The sequence below is a fragment of the Fundulus heteroclitus genome, unplaced genomic scaffold (genome assembly GCF_011125445.2).
Source record: "Fundulus heteroclitus isolate FHET01 unplaced genomic scaffold, MU-UCD_Fhet_4.1 scaffold_100, whole genome shotgun sequence".
NCBI lineage: Eukaryota > Metazoa > Chordata > Actinopteri > Cyprinodontiformes > Fundulidae > Fundulus > Fundulus heteroclitus.
In genome coordinates, this window is record NW_023396466.1 from 640,646 (window position 1) to 659,557 (window position 18,912).

The 18,912-nt window shown below is 39.9% G+C and overlaps 1 protein-coding gene across 2 annotated transcripts in view; it reads right to left on the bottom strand.

Annotated features, from left to right (window-relative positions):
- fndc3ba (fibronectin type III domain containing 3Ba) overlaps nucleotides 1-18,912 on the bottom strand; it is a 69,328-nt gene that overhangs the window by 19,702 nt on the left and 30,714 nt on the right. For both annotated transcript variants that reach the window (XM_012875724.3, XM_036128578.1), the window contains exons 6-20: nucleotides 17,922-18,073; nucleotides 17,752-17,811; nucleotides 17,465-17,603; nucleotides 15,675-15,728; nucleotides 15,353-15,477; nucleotides 13,763-13,937; nucleotides 13,320-13,406; nucleotides 10,905-11,040; nucleotides 10,137-10,208; nucleotides 9,290-9,408; nucleotides 8,961-9,066; nucleotides 7,116-7,288; nucleotides 5,947-6,060; nucleotides 4,312-4,461; nucleotides 2,514-2,794 (exon numbers count right to left, since the gene is read on the bottom strand). In XM_012875724.3, coding sequence (XP_012731178.2) covers nucleotides 2,514-2,794; nucleotides 4,312-4,461; nucleotides 5,947-6,060; nucleotides 7,116-7,288; nucleotides 8,961-9,066; nucleotides 9,290-9,408; nucleotides 10,137-10,208; nucleotides 10,905-11,040; nucleotides 13,320-13,406; nucleotides 13,763-13,937; nucleotides 15,353-15,477; nucleotides 15,675-15,728; nucleotides 17,465-17,603; nucleotides 17,752-17,811; nucleotides 17,922-18,073 — 1,943 coding nt within the window. The remainder of the gene's footprint in view (nucleotides 1-2,513; nucleotides 2,795-4,311; nucleotides 4,462-5,946; nucleotides 6,061-7,115; nucleotides 7,289-8,960; nucleotides 9,067-9,289; nucleotides 9,409-10,136; nucleotides 10,209-10,904; nucleotides 11,041-13,319; nucleotides 13,407-13,762; nucleotides 13,938-15,352; nucleotides 15,478-15,674; nucleotides 15,729-17,464; nucleotides 17,604-17,751; nucleotides 17,812-17,921; nucleotides 18,074-18,912) is intronic.

Below are 18,912 nucleotides of genomic sequence, written 5' to 3' on the forward strand. Positions count from 1 at the left end.
TCACCCTTTTTGTTTGGCAAAAGTCAAACACAGAACCCTATAATATGGCCAGAGGAGAGCCCCACATTTGCCATAGAGGACATTTATTGTGGTGCTTCACAAGGCCGCGCAAATAAAACATGAAGCACCGACACACTCAGCGTCTGTAACCACTAGAGTTACAATCTGCAGGCCAGCAGAAAACAACTCACAGGTACACTCACCCCCAAATAAACACATGCACCGTGTTCTGGCTCAGCAGCAGCCCTTATGCAAGAGATCGGTGGTACATGGGGACAAAAACAACCTCGGAGTGAAAACAGTGGGGTGTGCGATCATCCTGCCTCTTCACTGTTCCCCACAACATTACCGCATTGTTTCTCCTTTTTTTAATCACAATTCTAAGAACTGTCACCGCACAACCGTACGCATGCACACTTAAACACACAGCTAAAAAATCATGGCCACTCTACTGATGACACAAACAAATTGCTTTGACCAGTAAAGCTGTGGGCAAAAATAAATAAATAAATCTCCATAACACCAGGGGATATTATGGAGATTCTTATTCTTTAACATAATATTATTTCGGCTCTCTGGATTTTCCTTTTCATTTGAAAGTTTGGAGGCTTTTACCTATTTTTTAGACAGGGGGCATTAAACTCTTTCTGAGAGAGAAATTACTTCTGTAAGGAGAAAAATCCTGACATGTAAGGGTGGATTAGGTAAGCAAAAATAGCGAGTCTTCACAGTAACCTTTAAGTCTAATCCTGAGTGAGAGGTTTTCCTTGCAAACAGCCATATTGTAACGAGAGAAGTGTCTTACTTGTTAGCGGCCATGATGTTGTGGCTGATGCATGTTAACACGGAAGGGTACTAAGGCGGACCACAACATTGGCTGGCGATAGAGGTGGCTAAGTCCCTGCTTACTGCTGCCAGGTTACAAGAGGTGTCGCATCACGGTTCATGAAAATATGAAAGAGGCAATCTCTAACCTCTGCATTTAAACACCTCCTACAGTATCGGGCTGAACTTGAAAGCGGGTATGAGTTTACGGGTTGTTTTCCCTGACTCAATGCAAATGCAAAGCAATCAGCCATCAATCTGGCAGCGTTAGACGATCACCACATACCAGACCTTCTCCTCTGGTAATACTGTTATTAGTGTTTGCCTGAAAAAGTTAAGGTTTGGTCTTAAAGTCCCTCAGTTTGCTATAACTATAACACAAAGATTGTTATTAAATAGTGCACGAAACAGCTGTGTTCAGTTTAATTTATTAGTCCTGTTTTTGATCTTGGCATGTCTCTTAATTTTAGGTTGGTCTGAACATTAAGAAAAGAAGCACATTTTGTGAAACACCAAGTCCTGTCACACCTCTGCAGTCTGTTAGCGCGTGTTAACGGCAATCTAGAGTCTAATGGGCTCAACACGGCGGTATTGCTCTCTCTCCTTTCATTTCCTGTGGACCTTGTGCAACGAGGCAACAATCGCCTGCCCCCCTTCAGCCAAGTGACCAGCGAAATTCGTGCGTGTGAAATTCTGAGCTCGTACACGTAGACGTGCAAATCCGGGCTTGCGACGCGACACAAGAAAGTTGAACAATGTTCAACTTTTGTCGCCGTCGCTTGCCACTACAGCCAATTATCTGGATCAACTGTGACCCTAACCCTTAAAATGAGGATATTCTCTATGCCGTTTCCTTGTCTGTAGCATAGGATGAACCCAGGTGTATTTTTCTTCCGTAGAGTAGACACAAAAGCAACATTTTAGTCAATTCCAGCAAAATCTTTTGACTCTTAAGCCTCGTCAGCCTCGGGCTGCTTTGGAAATATCAAAATTCCAGATTTTGGTTATTTCATAACCAATAAAAATCTTTGGGAAACAAGCGCTTCAACAGTGCACTGTCGTCTGTCGCACCCCGTGTGTCGAGTCCATTAAAGCTGCTATCTGCAACTGCTTCAGACAAAGTCAATTTTGCAGTGGTGCTGCCTTGTCTTCTCTTTGACTGCCTGACCATCTTGAGATGAAAGGACGATGAGCCATGCACAGTCTACTGGTGTCCCCAAATAAATATTAGCTTAAACCATCAGAAGATAGAATGGATTGTCCAGCTGGAGCCGCTTCAACAGTGAATGAGATTAAACATTCATTGGTGCAGACAGAGAGTCCACGTAGCGTAGCATGAGTTTAAGTAAAGTTATTACCAGATCATTGCTGCAAAACCTGCTAAGCATAATGAACATTTCACAGCAGTAGTAGCATTTACGTGGTTTATCGTACATGGCGTCTCTTGAGTTTTTCAACATATCTGAAAAATCTTGGCTTAGCTGGAGCTCAAATCATATGCGCTCCAGGATCAGATACATATACACCAATACAATGCACGAAAAATAAGTCATAAGTTTAAAAACATTGTTTTTCAGTTAAAATTTTAGGAATAAATTTTCAAGCAACTCATGCATGTGCTCAGTTTAATCTACTTGAGTTCAGGACTTCTCAGTTCTGTGGTGCAATGAGCTGAAGAAAATTGCTACCTGTATTCAGTGTCTGGCTGCAGGCCGGTGACAAGGTGACTTGTTCCCGATTCCACGGTGACGGTTTGGTCATCTACAGCGATGATATAGGAGGTGATCTCCGAACCGTTGCTGTTGGGCTTTTCCCACTTCAGGAGGAGGCAAGTAGACGAGGAGTAACCCGCCTCAGAGGACGTCGGCAGGTCCAGGAGGGTGAGGGTTGAGATCTGGTCGGGATGCGTTGCCGGGGTCCGGAAGCTCACCCTCTCGCTGTATGGACCAGCGCCAGCCTGGTTCACCGCCTGAGCGAGACACAGAAGCACAGGAAGATGAGAGAGATGGACAACAAGAAGGAAACATCTGCGACTGAGGAAAGCGACGGCAGAAGTGGAGGGAGTAAAAGGAGCCGATTGTGGTATTGATGAGGAAAGTTGTCAAAAAGTGACATTTTAAAGAGCACCGGTAAAGGGCAAAAGAAAGATGAAAAAGAAATGCAGTTTAAAAAAAAAATCTGCAGCTAGGAGATGAATTCAAATGATCACTCAAACAGCTTTGTTGCAATTACAGTGATGCCTCATACATATTTATATTCACCTGCAGTTTTCTTCCAGTGCCTTGTTTTCATATTTTGCTGTTAACACAATGCTTACGTGTCATATTGAGATTGTATGTTATAGGCCGACACAAAGTGGTGCATATTTATGAAGTGGAAAGAAAAGTGACATTGATTTACTTGTTTTTTTAGAAAAATATGCAAACATAAAATAAAAAAAAGCAGGCAAGGGAAAGGCACAGCCTGTAGAAATGATTAGCTGTACTTTCCACAGAGCTGAACTCTGTAGAAAAGTGGCAGAAGAAATATTAGGAGTAATGTAAAGTTTACCACAAGCCCTGTAAATCACACAGCAAACCGGTGGAAGAAGCGGCTTTTGCTCAGATAAGACCACATCTGGACTTATTGGTCTTTTTGAAAGCAGAATACATGTGCATGCCACACCTTTAAAATGTTTGTAAAAAAAAAAAGGTGAAAATATTTGTAAGTCGCAATATAATGAAGCTTTAAAAAGCAATTTGAAATGGTTGAGTTTGCCAATATAGCTGCTAACCACTTCCCCATTTTATGTCTAATAAAAAAGGGGCTTGAAGATAAATAGATGGATTACTTTTTATTGACTATTCTTTCTAAATTGTTGTAAAATATGAATGCCTTAGATCTATGAGTTCTAGCTCCCATAAACACACAAAATTAGGATCCACCTGAGAACAACTGAGTTAGTGACTGTCACGATTCTTTCTTGCATGCCCTCTTGAGAAACAGGAAGTGGAACAACTCAGTGCACAGAAACTGACAAAGATATCATACGGGCACACAGGCAGTGACGCCGACTGCCGCCTGACCTTGCGTTGGCCCTGGGTTATAAATGAGCCAATAAAGAAAGGAGCCATAAAACATGCTGTTATTGGATTCAATGCTTCAGAGGGGTAGCTTCTGAGCAGATCTGTGTGTGTGTGTGTTTGTCAGCTTGTTAGATAAATACACACTCGCTGAGACTATGAGAAAGAGACACGCGGCGCTTATTTATGCGGCAGATTAAGAATTGCAGCACAAATTGAATCAGTTATCGTGGCTGGTCTCCTGTCTGCGTTTGTGTTTTGCTTTTGAAGCTCGTTCAGGGTTTTCATGCTGTGCAGGTTTCTGTAATTGTGCCCAGACAAAGCCTCTGTGCTTCTCCGCCTTTGATTCCGCATTTTCCTGAGCCTCTTCATGTTGCCGTTGCGTCCACGTATCTATTCGGGTGCAGTCGTCGCTTCCCGTTACCTGTAGCCTGCAGCAGTAATCTGTAGCCGGCGTCAGGTCTGACAGTTCACACCGGGCGGCAGAGCCACAGTAAATGAGCTCCATGGGTTCGTCCTCCCTCGCCCACTCCAGTCGATACTCCGAGATGTCCGTCCCCGAGCCCTCGGGGCTCTGCAACACATAGAAACACACGTGCAGCTTGTAGAACCACTGATAACCTGACATTAACCTATTCAGATCTGACGTATTGTATGAGCGGTTTGATTTCTCAAGTCAAATTAACCTTTTGTTTATAAGCAGCAACAGATGTAAGAACAAGGTTAGCATTTTCAAATTAAAACAGTGTTTAACTCTATTTATGTTTCTTTTGTGAAGCTGGGACGTACAGGAGGATTCCCCGAATAAATATAATTGAAAGGGTAATTTGTTTCTGTAATTACAACTTGCATTTTATATAGATTCATTACACAACGAGTGACATGTTTCAGGAAATGATTAATTCTGATCGTATAGTTCATGAAAACAAAACAAAAAATTAGTTTCTTAAAATGTTTAAATATTACATCCAATCGATAAAATAGAATTTTTTTATGCAGAAATGTCAGGCTGTCTCTTTACTGTGCGGCACATTCAGTTTTGCAATGAAACCTTTTCCTTCCACTAAACTTTTCACTGATATGCTTTATACAGTACTCTGCAACAAGCCAGCTTTTTAGCAATGACCTTCTGAGATAATTTTTTTCTTCTGATGTTGAAATGAGAGAGTCTGGTCACTAATTTTGACCTAGATAGAGCTGGTGAATAGCTAAACAGTGTAAATTCTTAAATCACATTTCTTCTTCACACAAAGCTATTTAAAATAAAGATTGCCTTACCCTACCAACAAACTGTGTCAATGAAAGTAAGTGAAACTAAGAAATGAGAAACCCGATCTATTCAGAATCATGTCTAAAAATAGTTTCAGTTACAGGGGTTACTTTGCTCTACGATGAGCTAAAAAACATGTAAGCCGCCAAATCCTACCAAAAGATTTTTTTCTTACAATAGTGAGATCTAGATTTCAAGTGTTTTTGTGAGTTTATGTAATCATTTGAATTACGCAAATGAAAGTGAGACCATCCATATTTCCATATTGAAAACTAAAGAAAACCCTATCCGCTTTTGTTTGTTCATAAGAAAAGTCATGGATAAACAGTGGGTGGAATAAGCATGATTTGACATATAAAACAAGAAAATATAACTAGTTAACACAAGGATATTAAAGATTTGTCGGATTTCATCACTTTCCTTCTTCTCTGCTCAGCTCAGCTAATGACGCTGACCTACCAATACGTTTGCTCTCCATCTATTTCCCATCTTTGAGGTGAAATAGCGAGTCTGATTATGAAGGAAGCACTGCTGGGTAATCCCCTAAGCAATTTCATACCTAGCTGCTTTTCATACGTTTGCTTGAAAATGTATGAAAATGGCTGAAATTAAACACATGAATATTTCATTTTAGGTGGAAAAAAAAGAAAAAAAGAGTTTCCCACCATCTTTAGAAATCTTGAGGAAATTAATCTTTGTTGGTTTTAAATGAGAATCATTGTTGGCCAAAAACATGCTTTTGCCCGTCTACAAGATAGTTAAAATAGTCTTTCTTTGTATTTTCCTCACCTCCCAGTTGAGCGTCACACAGGTGTTACTCATGAGTGTGATGAGCGGCGCCCCACATTGACCAGGAGGTCCCGCTGCGGTCGTCACCTCTGTCGGCTCAGAATATGGCCCAAACTATGAGACAAGAAAACAAATTTTTTTATTATTATTATCTATTATTTTATTTCATTTTTATCAAACTGGCATTATTTTTTCCTGTTTCAAACATCTAAACTTTAAGGATTTTTGATTTATTTATTTTTGTCACACACCACTTGATTGAACTTTCCTGAAAATCCACAAAGCCCTGATGTAACACAAGCTTGGAAAAAAGCATCACAACTCACTTAGAGTGTTTGCATGTGTGTGAGCAGCATGTGTATGTGGCTCCTTTTGTCTGTGTGTTTTATCAACTAGTCCAGGGGTAGGCAACCTGCGGCTCTTAATGAATTTGGCTAAAAATTATAAAGAACCTACTAATGTTTTAAAAAAATAGATATAATTATGCACAAAAATTTTAGCATTTTTTTTTTCATAGAATAATTAAAATGAATTCCCACAACAAAATGACACTAAAAGTACCAATAATTTTTTTAGATCCATTTTTCTTGTCAAGCCATCATCTTTTTTTTAATTAATAATTTTATTTTATTTTTACATATTTTTCCACAAATATCATCATTACATAGGAGGAAATGTATCCATTCTGTTTTACAAAAAGTTTTATGTTTTGAAACCTAAACGTAGAAATAAAATTGTGGGTCTTTAAGAATGTCAACAAAATTCATATTGTAGATTTTTATCAAAAATTATAAGATAACATATGTAACATATGTGGTTCTAAATTAGTTTTATATTGCTGGACTGAGAACAAAAATGGTTCGTTGGATTGCAGAGCCCTGAACTAGTCTTACTGCTGTTTCACATCTTTGAGCCAATAGATGATCAACCAGAGCCAATGTTCACAGCGTGGAACTGATAAGCATTTAAGAACAAGTTCAGGTACCCTGACTGGTGTGATGAATAGACTGGGTAGAAATAAGAAAAATCAAGAATTGTTTGTTTGTCTTAAAAAATAACATTATGCATTGGGTGCGAGATGACTAAATTATGGAACTTTTACTTTTACTTTTACTATCCATGACATTATTACTTATGTTGCTGCTGAAGTGAGCAAGTCCATTTCTCACCCCAGCCTCATTCGATGCTCGTAGTCGGAAGCTGTACGTCGCACCAGGAAGCAAACTAGCAACCGTGCACTGCAGCTCCGGGCCGTGGTACACTTCTGCTGGCTTTGCTTCTCCCTCACTCATCTCCAGACTGTACACACACTCTTCACACACTCCCTCACAGGCAGGTGAATCTGGGAAGAGAGAGGAAGCAGCATTTTTCAATAAAACTGATCAAATGACTTCAGTTTAAAAGAGTCCTTGATAAAAATACACGTCGCCCCCTGCAAGGCCATTTAAACGCCCCACACTAGTTCGTTTTTGTTGCAGCCACAAAAATGTCAATGTATTCTGCTGGGATTTTACGTGACAGACCAACATAAAGTAGTGTATAGCTGTAAAGTGGAATGAAAATAAAAAGTTATTTTCAAATTGTTTACACAAATGAAAGTCTGAAAAGTGCAAGTGAGCCCCCTACTTCAATTCTTTCACCTTTAGCTTCAATTGCTGCAGCCTTTCTTTCTTTTTTTGTCTCAACTTGCTTTCCACATTTAGACACTGAAACCATTTTGCCCGTTCTTCTTTTATTGAAATCATTCAATCATTGAAATGCAGCTCTGGGCATATGTTCTGCTGGAAGGTGAACCTCTGCCCAGCCTCTAGCAGGATGTTTTGTAGTATTATCCTGTATTTCGCTCCATCCATCTTCTCATCAACTTCTATTTTCTACTAAAAAAAAGTGTCTCCACAGCACAATGCTGCCACCACCTTTTTTCACAGTTAGATAAGTGTCTTATAAGAACACCTTCCTCCACATGTTTGCTCTGCCCCCAACATATGTGGCAAAATGCTTGTGGGACATCTTGTGGCTTTCTTCATCCCACTTTTCTATGAAGTCTGGATATGTGGAATGAACAACTAAAACTTGCGGTTTCCCAGCTCCTTAAATTTTTTGGATGGATTTGTCCTTTGTTTTAAAATCTAACTTTGCTTTTAACTTCTCCACAACTGTGTTCCTTATTCTTAATGATGCTATTAGCTCACTGATCTTCTCTAACAAACCTTTAAGGCCACAAAAGGAACAGCTGGATTTAGACAAGAGATTTTTACTCAGCTTGGAGCTGACTCACGAAAGTAATAAATTGGTTTTATTTTAGCTGTAATGGAGTAAAAGGCGCTAAATACCAATCCCTGCCACATATTTTATAATGTGTAAACTCTGTATCCTTGTCCCTCAACTTGACCAAAGTTTGCTGTTGTAATACGACAAATTAATTAACAATTAAGGGGATTCAATAGTGTTATTACTCACCATACGGTGGCCTGTTAATGTTTTTAATTGAACGCTCATTGGGTCAGTCAAGAATGTGATTGGTCGTATAATGAGTGATCAGCGGGTTTTTTTCTGCAACCATCTGCTTCAGTGTGGTTGCGGAGGGACGAAAGCAGCCAATGACCAGGCCACAGGGGAAAACCCTTCAGTGCATTATCTCTGACCTTCACCTAAACCAGTAATTGCAGCAGCGCTGGCTGAATTCAAACTGATTAGGGATGTGCCCGGCTGGATCAGACTGGTTAAAGAAAGAACTTCCTCAGCGCTGCACGCTGCAATTCTCTTTGCTGCCAAGAGATAACTGTACTAATCGGCAATAATTGGCCTGCATTACGAGAGTTAGTCTAGATATGAGGGGAGCTTAGGCATTTAATGGGCAAAACAGGAGCTCAATTAGGCTAAAAAGGGGTTGACTCAGTTCCTATTAGAGCTGGCCAGCAAAAGAGACTCGGCAGCCAGAAGGCAATTTCACTGCATTATGTGAAAAGGGGTAAATAAAGCTAAACTCGGTGCACGTGTATGTCTGGACTCACCCCATTCTAACTGGACTTCCTTGTGTTTGGCTTTCCCGACGATCCGCGGCGGCTGACAGGGTCCTGGCGGGACACTTAATGTATGGACCGGAACACTAACAGTGCACTGCCAGAGCAAGAAGAGAAATTAAATCAGATTTTTTACTTTTTTTTAATGAAGGTTATTTATGCTGCCTTGTACTACATGAAGACTTTAGGATACAAGCTGCTTGTATGTATGTCCGCAGAATTTCAACAGAATAACCCAAAGTTCATTTATTATGTCAACCTGGATCCTGGCAACCAAAGTTGCTAAGTTGCTGCGGTAAAGTGTTGCGCGTCTGTCTTACCGGGCTGTGTCCTCCGGTGGTGATGCTACATACACGTAGGCGGTAAACGGTTCCCGGTGTCAGCCGCTCACACACACATTCTGTCGCAGGGCCGCTGTACGCCACGTCCCACTGGCTCGCTGCACAACATCAAACACACGGGACACATAATCACGACACTTGTCACATCCATGTGGAATGTTGCACACAATTCATCCCCCGCTGTTTTGCCTCTACCTTTGTAGTCAGCCTACATATATTTTCCCAACGTCACATTAACGAGTTTATACGGACAAAACGTTTTCTTTGTTGCGTTGGCTTGTTAAACCGTTGTTTGGAAGAGCATGCTGGGAAATGGCAACAATCAACCTGTGAAGCAGGGTTTTTGTCAAAAAAGTATTAAAACTCATGTTGTTCTGTATGGAAACTGATGCTGTGCTCATTTTATGAGTGATTAAATGTCATTTTCATTTATTACAATTTTTTACGCGGCTACACTAAATGAAGTGCTGATGAATTAGAAGCAACAGTCACATGATCGCTGATCAAACAGTAACAAAGTATTTTATTGCTGGATTCTCAACTCTTGTTTCCAACTAGAACTTATCTAATTCTTTATTATGATTTTAAGAACTTACCTTTTGAATTTCTATTTTGATAAAATGAATATAACAGCCGTACGTATTTAATATTATTGGCCTATTTGATTAGTGTTTAGGCTGAATTAACCTTAAAAAAACCCGATACATTTCCCCTGTGCAGCTCATCACTGTGTAAGATTGATGTAATGTCTAAAGTGATTCTAAACTCAGGTTTTCTAAGGAGAGTAAAACACGCAGATACAACGATGTGTGTGCGCTGCGCGTACCTTCGGAGCATCCTTCAGAAATCTCCAGGAGGTACGTGAGAGCCTCTGAGCCCCCGTTGTCCAGGGGGGGATCTGCGGGGGCAATTGAAGTTTATTACAAAGAAAACGAGTCAAAACCAGATAACAGTACCCATTATGTACTGGAAAATGCATAAGATAAGTAAAGACAATAGAGACATAATGTGTCCTTTTTGTTCTGCAAGGCACCATTACACAACAGATGAGAAGAGCTAAAGACAAGTCAGCCAATGTGACGGAAGCATCAAATCCCAAATGAAACAGCTCTGCTTGCAGCACATGTTGATTTATCTATATAATCCTTGTTCGGATCAAGAAAACCAAAAAAACAACTGAAAGTCTGACATAAATAAATCACATTAATGTTTGCACTGTTTTTCAAATCAAAGAAGGCATTTTTGGCATAAAACCATACATGGACGTCGACATGTCACCTGGAACTGCAGTGTGAACTGCCTAATGTAAACGAGAAGGAATTGGGTTTTTTTATTTAGGGTAGACGCTGAGTGGATGTGGGGGTGGAGTGAGGACTCTTTCCCCAAAGATCCCACAAGAAGAGACGTGTGTGAGACTCTTTAACGTGAACAGGGCGGACTTCTCTCTGGTCCACCCAAAAGACAATCTCTTTGTCGGCAAACCTTTATGTTTTTAAGGGCAGGGATAACTCGAGCCAGAGGGACGACAGAACAACACAGCTCACGGCATGGCATCAACAGACAGGATATTTAAATAGGTCCAACAATTAATTACCCCACGTGACAGTAAAGCCATAGGGTGTCACTCCGGTGACTCTGGGTGTCGATGGAGGGCCGGGTTTGTCTGGATTGGTGGTGCACACCAGCACTTCGCTGGGGCTACTTCTTCCTTCCACGTTTGACGCAATCAGCTGCATGGGGTGGGACAGAGAGGACAGAGAGTATAAAAAAACAAGGCAAGGGAAGGGCGGCCACAAGCGAGGAAACAACAAAAAAAAAAGGATGGATGGCGATCAAGGCAAGCTGGTAAACGCAGAGAAGAATCTATCAAAATGGGAACAAACCCTTCTGAAAAATAGGAGGCATTGCAATTTGCTTCTTTCTCCTGTGCTCCTCCGCCTTTATCTCCTCACCGTGCTCCCTTGAGCTACCCCTTCCAATGGACAATCAATTTCTTTTGTTCCCACACATTCACAAAGGATGGAAAACGCACAAAGAACTCCAAATCGCCTCTTTGCACACGATCACGTGTCCCGGCGTCCTCAGACATCAGATTCCTTATCTGCCCATTTGCATGAGGGCACACAGGAAAGTGTTATTGGCAGGTGATTGCACCATAAAGGACATGCAGGCACACTTACCGAGACGCACTATTGGTACATTATGTTTCACAGCGTCGTCGCATTACGAACAATTTTCATCAAAGCTTTTAGTAAACTTGATAAATAGCTGCTGAATTGTCTTGTTTCCCCTTCGTAAATTGCAGGCAATTTCCTGTTGGAAAATGTCACATTTTGTCCTGGATTGATGGATGTTGAGTTGCCAGTGAACGACGACTGGATGGGTCAGCGCTTTATTAACGATTTTCATTCGAACAGAAATGAAGGATTAGGGACATAAATTTGATGAAGTAAGATGGCAGAATCACTCGTTGTCGACAACTATCTGATATGAACTTCAGACTTTCAAAGATGCCTTTCTGCTGTTCTGTTGGTGAACTTCAGAGGAGATGTTTAAAGGATGTAGTATAAAATCTTTCATAGTTGAAGGCCCACATGGACAAACCAGATGCCTTCTGTTGAAACATTCTATGCTCAAATAAGACAAACATTGAGCTAGTTTGCCCCAATGAGAAAATGTAGGATTTTAGATGTGAAAGGGGTCAAGCTGTCAAGCATGGTACTGGCAGCATCATGCTGAGGGACTGTTTGGCCGTGGGTGGTATAGGTGCTTTGTCCAGAGTGGATAGAGTAATGATGAAAGGCACCTACCAAATGTTTTATTTGGCTTTAAATCAGCAGCTTGATGGTTGAATTGTAACTCAACTGGGTGTTTCAAGAGGAAAATGATCTCAACCGCAAAAGTGGTTTTGGAATGGACGGATGAAGGACTCTAAAATTAAGCGTCAGGAAAGAGCCTAAGCACAACTATATTGACAATTTGTGGACAATGCTAAAAAGCTGAGCTTGTGGCATTAAGCTACCAATTTAAATGGGTTCTACCATTTCTGCCAAGAAGAGAGGTAAATTATTGTTTAATTGTGCCTGCTTACTGATCACAAGGAAAAAAGGATGTGGTCTACCTGAAACTTGCATGTTTAAACTAATATTAATAGGGGTGTATGTATAATTTTCACACTATATGTATAATTCTGAACATGTAGGGATCAGACAACATCAACAATAAATGAAACTTTTGTTCTTGTTTTTAAATAGGTTATAACCAGAAATGTATAAGCTAAACCAATGGTTCTCAAACGACATAAGTAAATGAGTTTCAAGTTCCACCATCCTTAGAGACTTTTTAGAACAGTAGCACAACAGAAGTTGAACTGTAAGGTAATAAAAACAATAAAAAGAAAATGCATTATTGATTTAATTATGGTGTTGAATCGTGTCCCATTTTACTTAAAAGTTAAACAATTCAACAAATTCAGACTTCTGATTTGGACCGCATTGCATAAAACAAGACAAAGAGAATAAAAATAAATAAATAAATAAATAAATATATTTTTTTATTATATAAATATTTATTTATTTATTTTTTTATTTTTTACAATGATAATTAATTTTGAGGTTTCTTCTGAGTAACAAATACTCAAAAGCAGCCCAAGCACTGCTTAACGGCAGCACAGTTTGAGAATCACAGTTCAAAACAGTTTATCTGTTAGCAGACGCAGGTCAGTATATTTAGAAATACCATATATATAGCCTTAAGTAACGCTTTCCAAGTGTACTTTAGTGGCTTGCTTTATCTACTTATGGAGGAAATTGCCTTTTTGTAAACATAAGGTGACAAAAACAAACTACTTTTGTGATCGCATTGAGGAAACAGTCTCTTCTTTAACCACTAACAACAGAACATTACCAGAATTGGATGGAAAAGTGAAGCATAATGGAACAAAATAATCTAAAGTGCTGCTAGCACATATGAAGACTAATGCACAAACTTTTCTTGCGATTTTACTTACCCTGAATTTATACTGTGTACTTCTCTTCAGGCCTTGTACAGTACAGGTCAAGTTTTCTCCAGTGTACTTTGGATAGAAATCTGTTCCCTGTAGAGAACACACTGTGAGTGTTTGCCTGTCATGGTTTTCTTTATTGGCATCAGAGTACAATAAATGCAACAAATATGACGTTCGATTATGATTTTATGAGTGTGTTTATGTCACAGAAGGAGAGCGAATATGAAGAGATTTTTATGTTTTAAGTATTTGGTTAAAGCGTTTTACAATGCATAAATCTATTCCTTTTGCCTCACAAGTACACAGAAGCACAGAGATTTGAAACCATTTCATACAAAAAAAGATGAAAAATAAATTAGCTTTTCTGTTTGCTGAGAAAGACAGATTTTTTGATTATGTTCTGTTTTTTTTTTGTTTTTTTAAAGGCCTTCGTTTTTGGCACTCACGCTGTTGTCCTCCTGGATCTCGAGTGTGTATTTGAGCTGCTCCTCGCTGGGGCTTCCCTCTGGACGCACCCACTCCAGGGTCACCCAGGAGACCCCTGCCCTGACAAGCCGCGGCGCGAGGGGAAGAGCAGGCTGCGTGCCCGTGGTGTGAAACACCACCTCTGGACTGAAGCCACTGCAAAAAAGAAGAAGAAGAAATAAAATAAAACACAAAAATAAAACAACACATTTCAGATATTTGTTTTTATTTAAAAAGCTGAAACAAATGAATCCACATGTGCAAACGGAAAGAGACGCACAGTGTTTGTAGAGATTGTGACCCAACTGTGTGAAAGTTTGATTGTCCTTGTCTTTAGATTTGAACCAAGCTACAGCTGCTTTAGTTTTGCCAGAAAGCTCAGGTTTACGCCCTGTGGCGCTCAAATTCCTGCTCCTAGACTCTCTCCTCTTTGTAAACTTAAACTGACACAGGCTTGATGTTTGCTTAGATTAAAAACTAAAAGAAAAGCGAAACAAGGGAAGTGAAGACCTGCCATGTTGCACGTTTTACATTTACGTTCTCGCTTTGTGCATCTTATCAACTGGCCCACAAATCTTCATAGATATGTGGATGATTTCCAATCTGCAGTTTCTGTAAAGATTTGGCCTGCCAATACAGATTTTTTTTTTTTTTTTACAGATTATAATTACTCTTTATGATAATATAAGAACAGCATTCCATTTTTTTTCTGGCCTTCTAGCCAGGAACGGTCATTGACGATTTTAATTAGTAGAGCAGATGTCCCAGCTGTAAAACGAGGTTTTACTGTTCCAAAAAAACAAAGACAAAATGATTACAGCACTGACCTTTTAAACTGGGTTTGGATTTTCAAGTAAAGTTAGCGTGGTTAGCGCAGCTAGCATGACTAAAACAGCCATCTCCTTGTGTGTTCCTTTGGGAACGTATTTCCTTTTCTTAACTCTGAGATTTCAAAAAGCCTGACAGCGGTTCCAAATCCAACATGTTCCATGACGGACAGGGTGAAAGGTTACAAGGACAAACTGAGGTCCATCCTGTTATCTGCTAAAAGTCTAGCTCTCTCTCACTCTTTTACCACAAACATGTCAAAACATGTTGTTTTGTTGTAAATAGCTACATGTCTGTGGATCATTTTAACAAGTCAATGATACTAAACAATTTTTTTTTTAAATCTTCTTCCCTCAGTAACAACTGCTGAACTGAAGAGTGTTTTTAGTTCTTCGTGATAGTGCTTATGGATAAAAAAAAACCTTTACATTCTAACTATACTAATGGTAAAATGTATTCAAAATAATATACTTATATTTATCTTAATCAGAGTGATAAGTGGCTCTGCTTTAGTTTCCACCCAACGGCTATTATCGTTTTTTTTTTTACAACCAGAAACCTTTTACAAAAAGGCAAATTTGAGTGGGAGGGGAAATGTAAGCAATTTTAACATCTTATGTTGATACCGGTAACAAGTGCATACCTAGTCCTCCATATTACTCTGATTATTTATGCATGAACGCAGACATTGTTGCCCATGTATTTATGGTACAGCATGTATTTTCAGTGACAGGGTGGAGTACCTTGTGCCGATGTCGTTATTTGCGGCCAATCTGAACGTGTAGCCACAGGCGGGCTGCAGCCGTGTCAGCTTAAAGTGTCTCTGGTTCCCAAAGTAACAGTCTCTGAAAACACTGTTCTTCTTTCCCTGCAGAGGAAAAAAAACAAACATAATATAAAATAAAAAATAAAGACAGATGTGGAAAAGAACCCAGCAAGATAGCGTGTCGACTGAATGATATCGCTTTACAGTCTGAACAGCTGCATGCCAATGCTCTTAAAGCCAAGTTGTCCTTTTTTAAGTTCATTTCTTTTTATTAATGTAATAGTAGAGGACAGACTCACCTCATCCCACTCGAGCAGGTAGTTTGTAATTTTGGATCCGTTGTCGCCTGGAGGCTGTGGATGGCGAAGAGAGGAAGAGGAAAGAGAGATCGAGAGCTTATCCCAGGATGAAAGAGCCTGACAACCAGCCTCACAGAATACCTGCCGGGGTTTAGTGATTGACCATATATCCTGTCTGCTTGATTGATGCCACACTTTATCAGTGACAGTGTGAGGGGAGTAAAAATTATATGTGCATTGGGAGGTCAAAGAAGACACAGGCAAAGGTAGATATTAGAGGCTATAGGGGCGCTAATAAAACCAAGCTTGAACATAAACAGTTAAAAGTGAAAAGAAAAAGAAATTGAGCTGACCTTATCGGAGAAAATTATATATTTTTTTGCCTTTTTTAATGACTCGTTATAGAACAGTCTGATTTACTCAGGGTTCCAACACATTTTTCTCCTAAGAAGGCCAGACTTTCCAGAATTGTCTTTTCTTTACATCCATTTTAAAATCTAAAATAATAAAGTTCACTGTGAATTTATGACTTTTTTTTTTTTTGTTACATGGGGCAGTTTTGAAATGTGACACCTGGAAGAAAAATACACATGCAAGGATAGGAGGTAAGAAAGGCCACCTGACATACAGCACAAGGGAAGAAAGAAACAAAGATAGGAGGAAAACAAGGAGAAACGACAAAAGAGGAAGGAAGGAAGGAAGGAAGGAAGGACATAAAGGATTCTCGCAAGGAGAATGGGAGAACATAATGAAGTAGGGATAGTTTCAATTACATGGGGAAGAAAAGACAAAGGAATGGAGGTAAGACATAAAGAAGGACAGAAAAGAACGATGAAAGACAGAAACAAGACAAGGAATAATGACACAAGAAAACAGGAAGGAAAGAACGTACAGGAGGTGGGAAAGAAGGACACAAGGAAGGAAGAAAGGGAGAACAGACAAAAGGAATGACAAAGGTAGGAAGCTGTGAATAGAAAGACTCGAGGAATGAAGGGAAGGAGGAAATAGATAAGAAAGAAAGGAAGACATTAGAAACAACAAGAGGGAAAGAAGGAAGTATACAAGGAAGCAAAGACCAGAGGGAAGGAGGAGAGGAGGGAGAAAGCTTTCAGATAATTAGATAAGAAATAAAGTCTGGAAATACACATATTTGATTACAAATACTGTTATCTAGTTTTTCTATCCTTATGCAGACCAGTAAATTACTGAAATCAAATACCATACATTTCCAGATTAGGTGGAGACCCTGTTTAGTGGACATAGATGGTAACATCATTTAAACGTATTTATACCTCTTAAACATATTTCCCCTGGGTTTCATGAGCTAGATCAACACACTTTAGTGCAGAATTATCAAGGGGAGGGAAAATTTACCATTTTGACCCCCCCCTTCCCCTTTTTTTTAACCAATACACAACATCTGACAGGTGTTGTGTGCATTGCATATTCATTTCCCTTTATTCTGACACTGTTAAATAATATCCAATGCAACGGATAAAACTCTACCAAGACATGACCATCCACCTATACTGACATGCTGGTCAACAAAAGCGCTAATTAGGGAAGCAGCCAAGAGGCTCAGGCAACAGCTGTTAGTCACAGTCCATGCAGGGGAAACTGCAAACATGGGAAGATTTCCTGAAACTGTTTCAATGTGTGGGTGTATTACCTAAAATCAGAATAAAATACATTTAAGCTTTTACCAGTGGCAAAACGTGATACACGGAGAGGGTGTGAGCACTTTTCTGTCTGAATGCTCTTATGTTGGTAGAAATGACACGCTGCCTTACCCTCCACTGTAGACTGAGGCTGGTCTTTGTGCGGTAGGAAAGTTTCGGGGCCAGCGGAACATCGGGGGCGCTGCAGTGTGTGGTGAACGAGCCGGCCTCTGAACACGAGCCTCGGACCGAGTTGTACAGCGCCGAGACCCTACAATGACAGACGCCACCGAACCTTAGCACAAGATCTCATTGACCGGCACAAACTGAAGCTTTAGGCTGAACGTAAAAACAAAACCTCCACAGACATGATTGTTCCATGCAGACGGCAATCTTTGACGCAAAGCTGCAGTCCTTACCGTACGTGGTAGTCCGTCGCTGGCCTTAGGTCCTTCAGATGATATTCCAATTCTTCCCCGCTGAAATATTCACAAAGCGAAAAAAAAAAGTCGCATCAAGATGCTTTCTGCAGGGTTGATGTATGGGTAGATGTTCCTGTATTTCTTCAGCACAACATGAGTTTTGCTACCTGTATATGAGGCGATACTTTCCGTCCTTCCCCTTGTCTGAGAGAGACACCTCGTAGGAGCAGGAGACAGGCATGCCGTTACTGTGCCTGTTTACCAGTCCAGCTGGAGGGGCCCAGGACAGCCGAGCAGCCCGCGCCTGGACGTTAGACACCTGGGTGTCACACAAAAATATGACATTTGTTAAAAATCATCGGCACGGTACAAACTTTTCAGTTTAACATTTCACAAACCATGTTTTCAAGAACCTTTAAACAATATCAAAAAACACAATCAAGGAATTTTGGGTTTTTTGCACGTCTCAATCGACGTGATCCTAAAACCAAAAAAAGAAAAAGCCTGAAAATGCTGTATTTGGTTTTCCAGACAAATACAAGTTTTCGCCGATCTTCAATTGTGTTTCAGAGAATCACTATTCAGCATACTGTAAAACTATTACTAATTTGACAAGTCTATGCGTTTCATGGTTTTAAGATGGGGTCAAAGAGTTCACATTTGTTAAAAATCTGAAAAACCTCTTTCATTTATAGTCGGATTACAGCAAATTTTGCTACTCATGGCGTTTTCCCCACTTATCCCAGAGTGCTTACAATGTGCACCATACAGAGGTTCGCCCACTTCCTATCCACTGGACACTCAAAGAAACTACAGAAAACATAATTCGCACACAACTGACAAATTTTGTCACTTGGAGTGATAAAGAATTGTGCACAATTGTTTTGATACAATAAGACATCTTACCATGTTGACAATAAGAAACAACATTATTAATCTAGTGTATTACTCTGTGTGTTTTTGCCTCTGTCATGCCCGAACATCCCCTTTGTGGAACAATATTGTTTTTTTTTTTTCTTCTCTTGTCAGCTCTGAAACTATCATTTTCTGCTGGGTTTTAGCATCAGTTAGAATTTAGTTTTCTAGATGACTAAAGAAAGGCATCAGCTAGTTCCAGGTAATTTCCCATCTTTCTGTCAACAAAGTTGATCCAGTTGA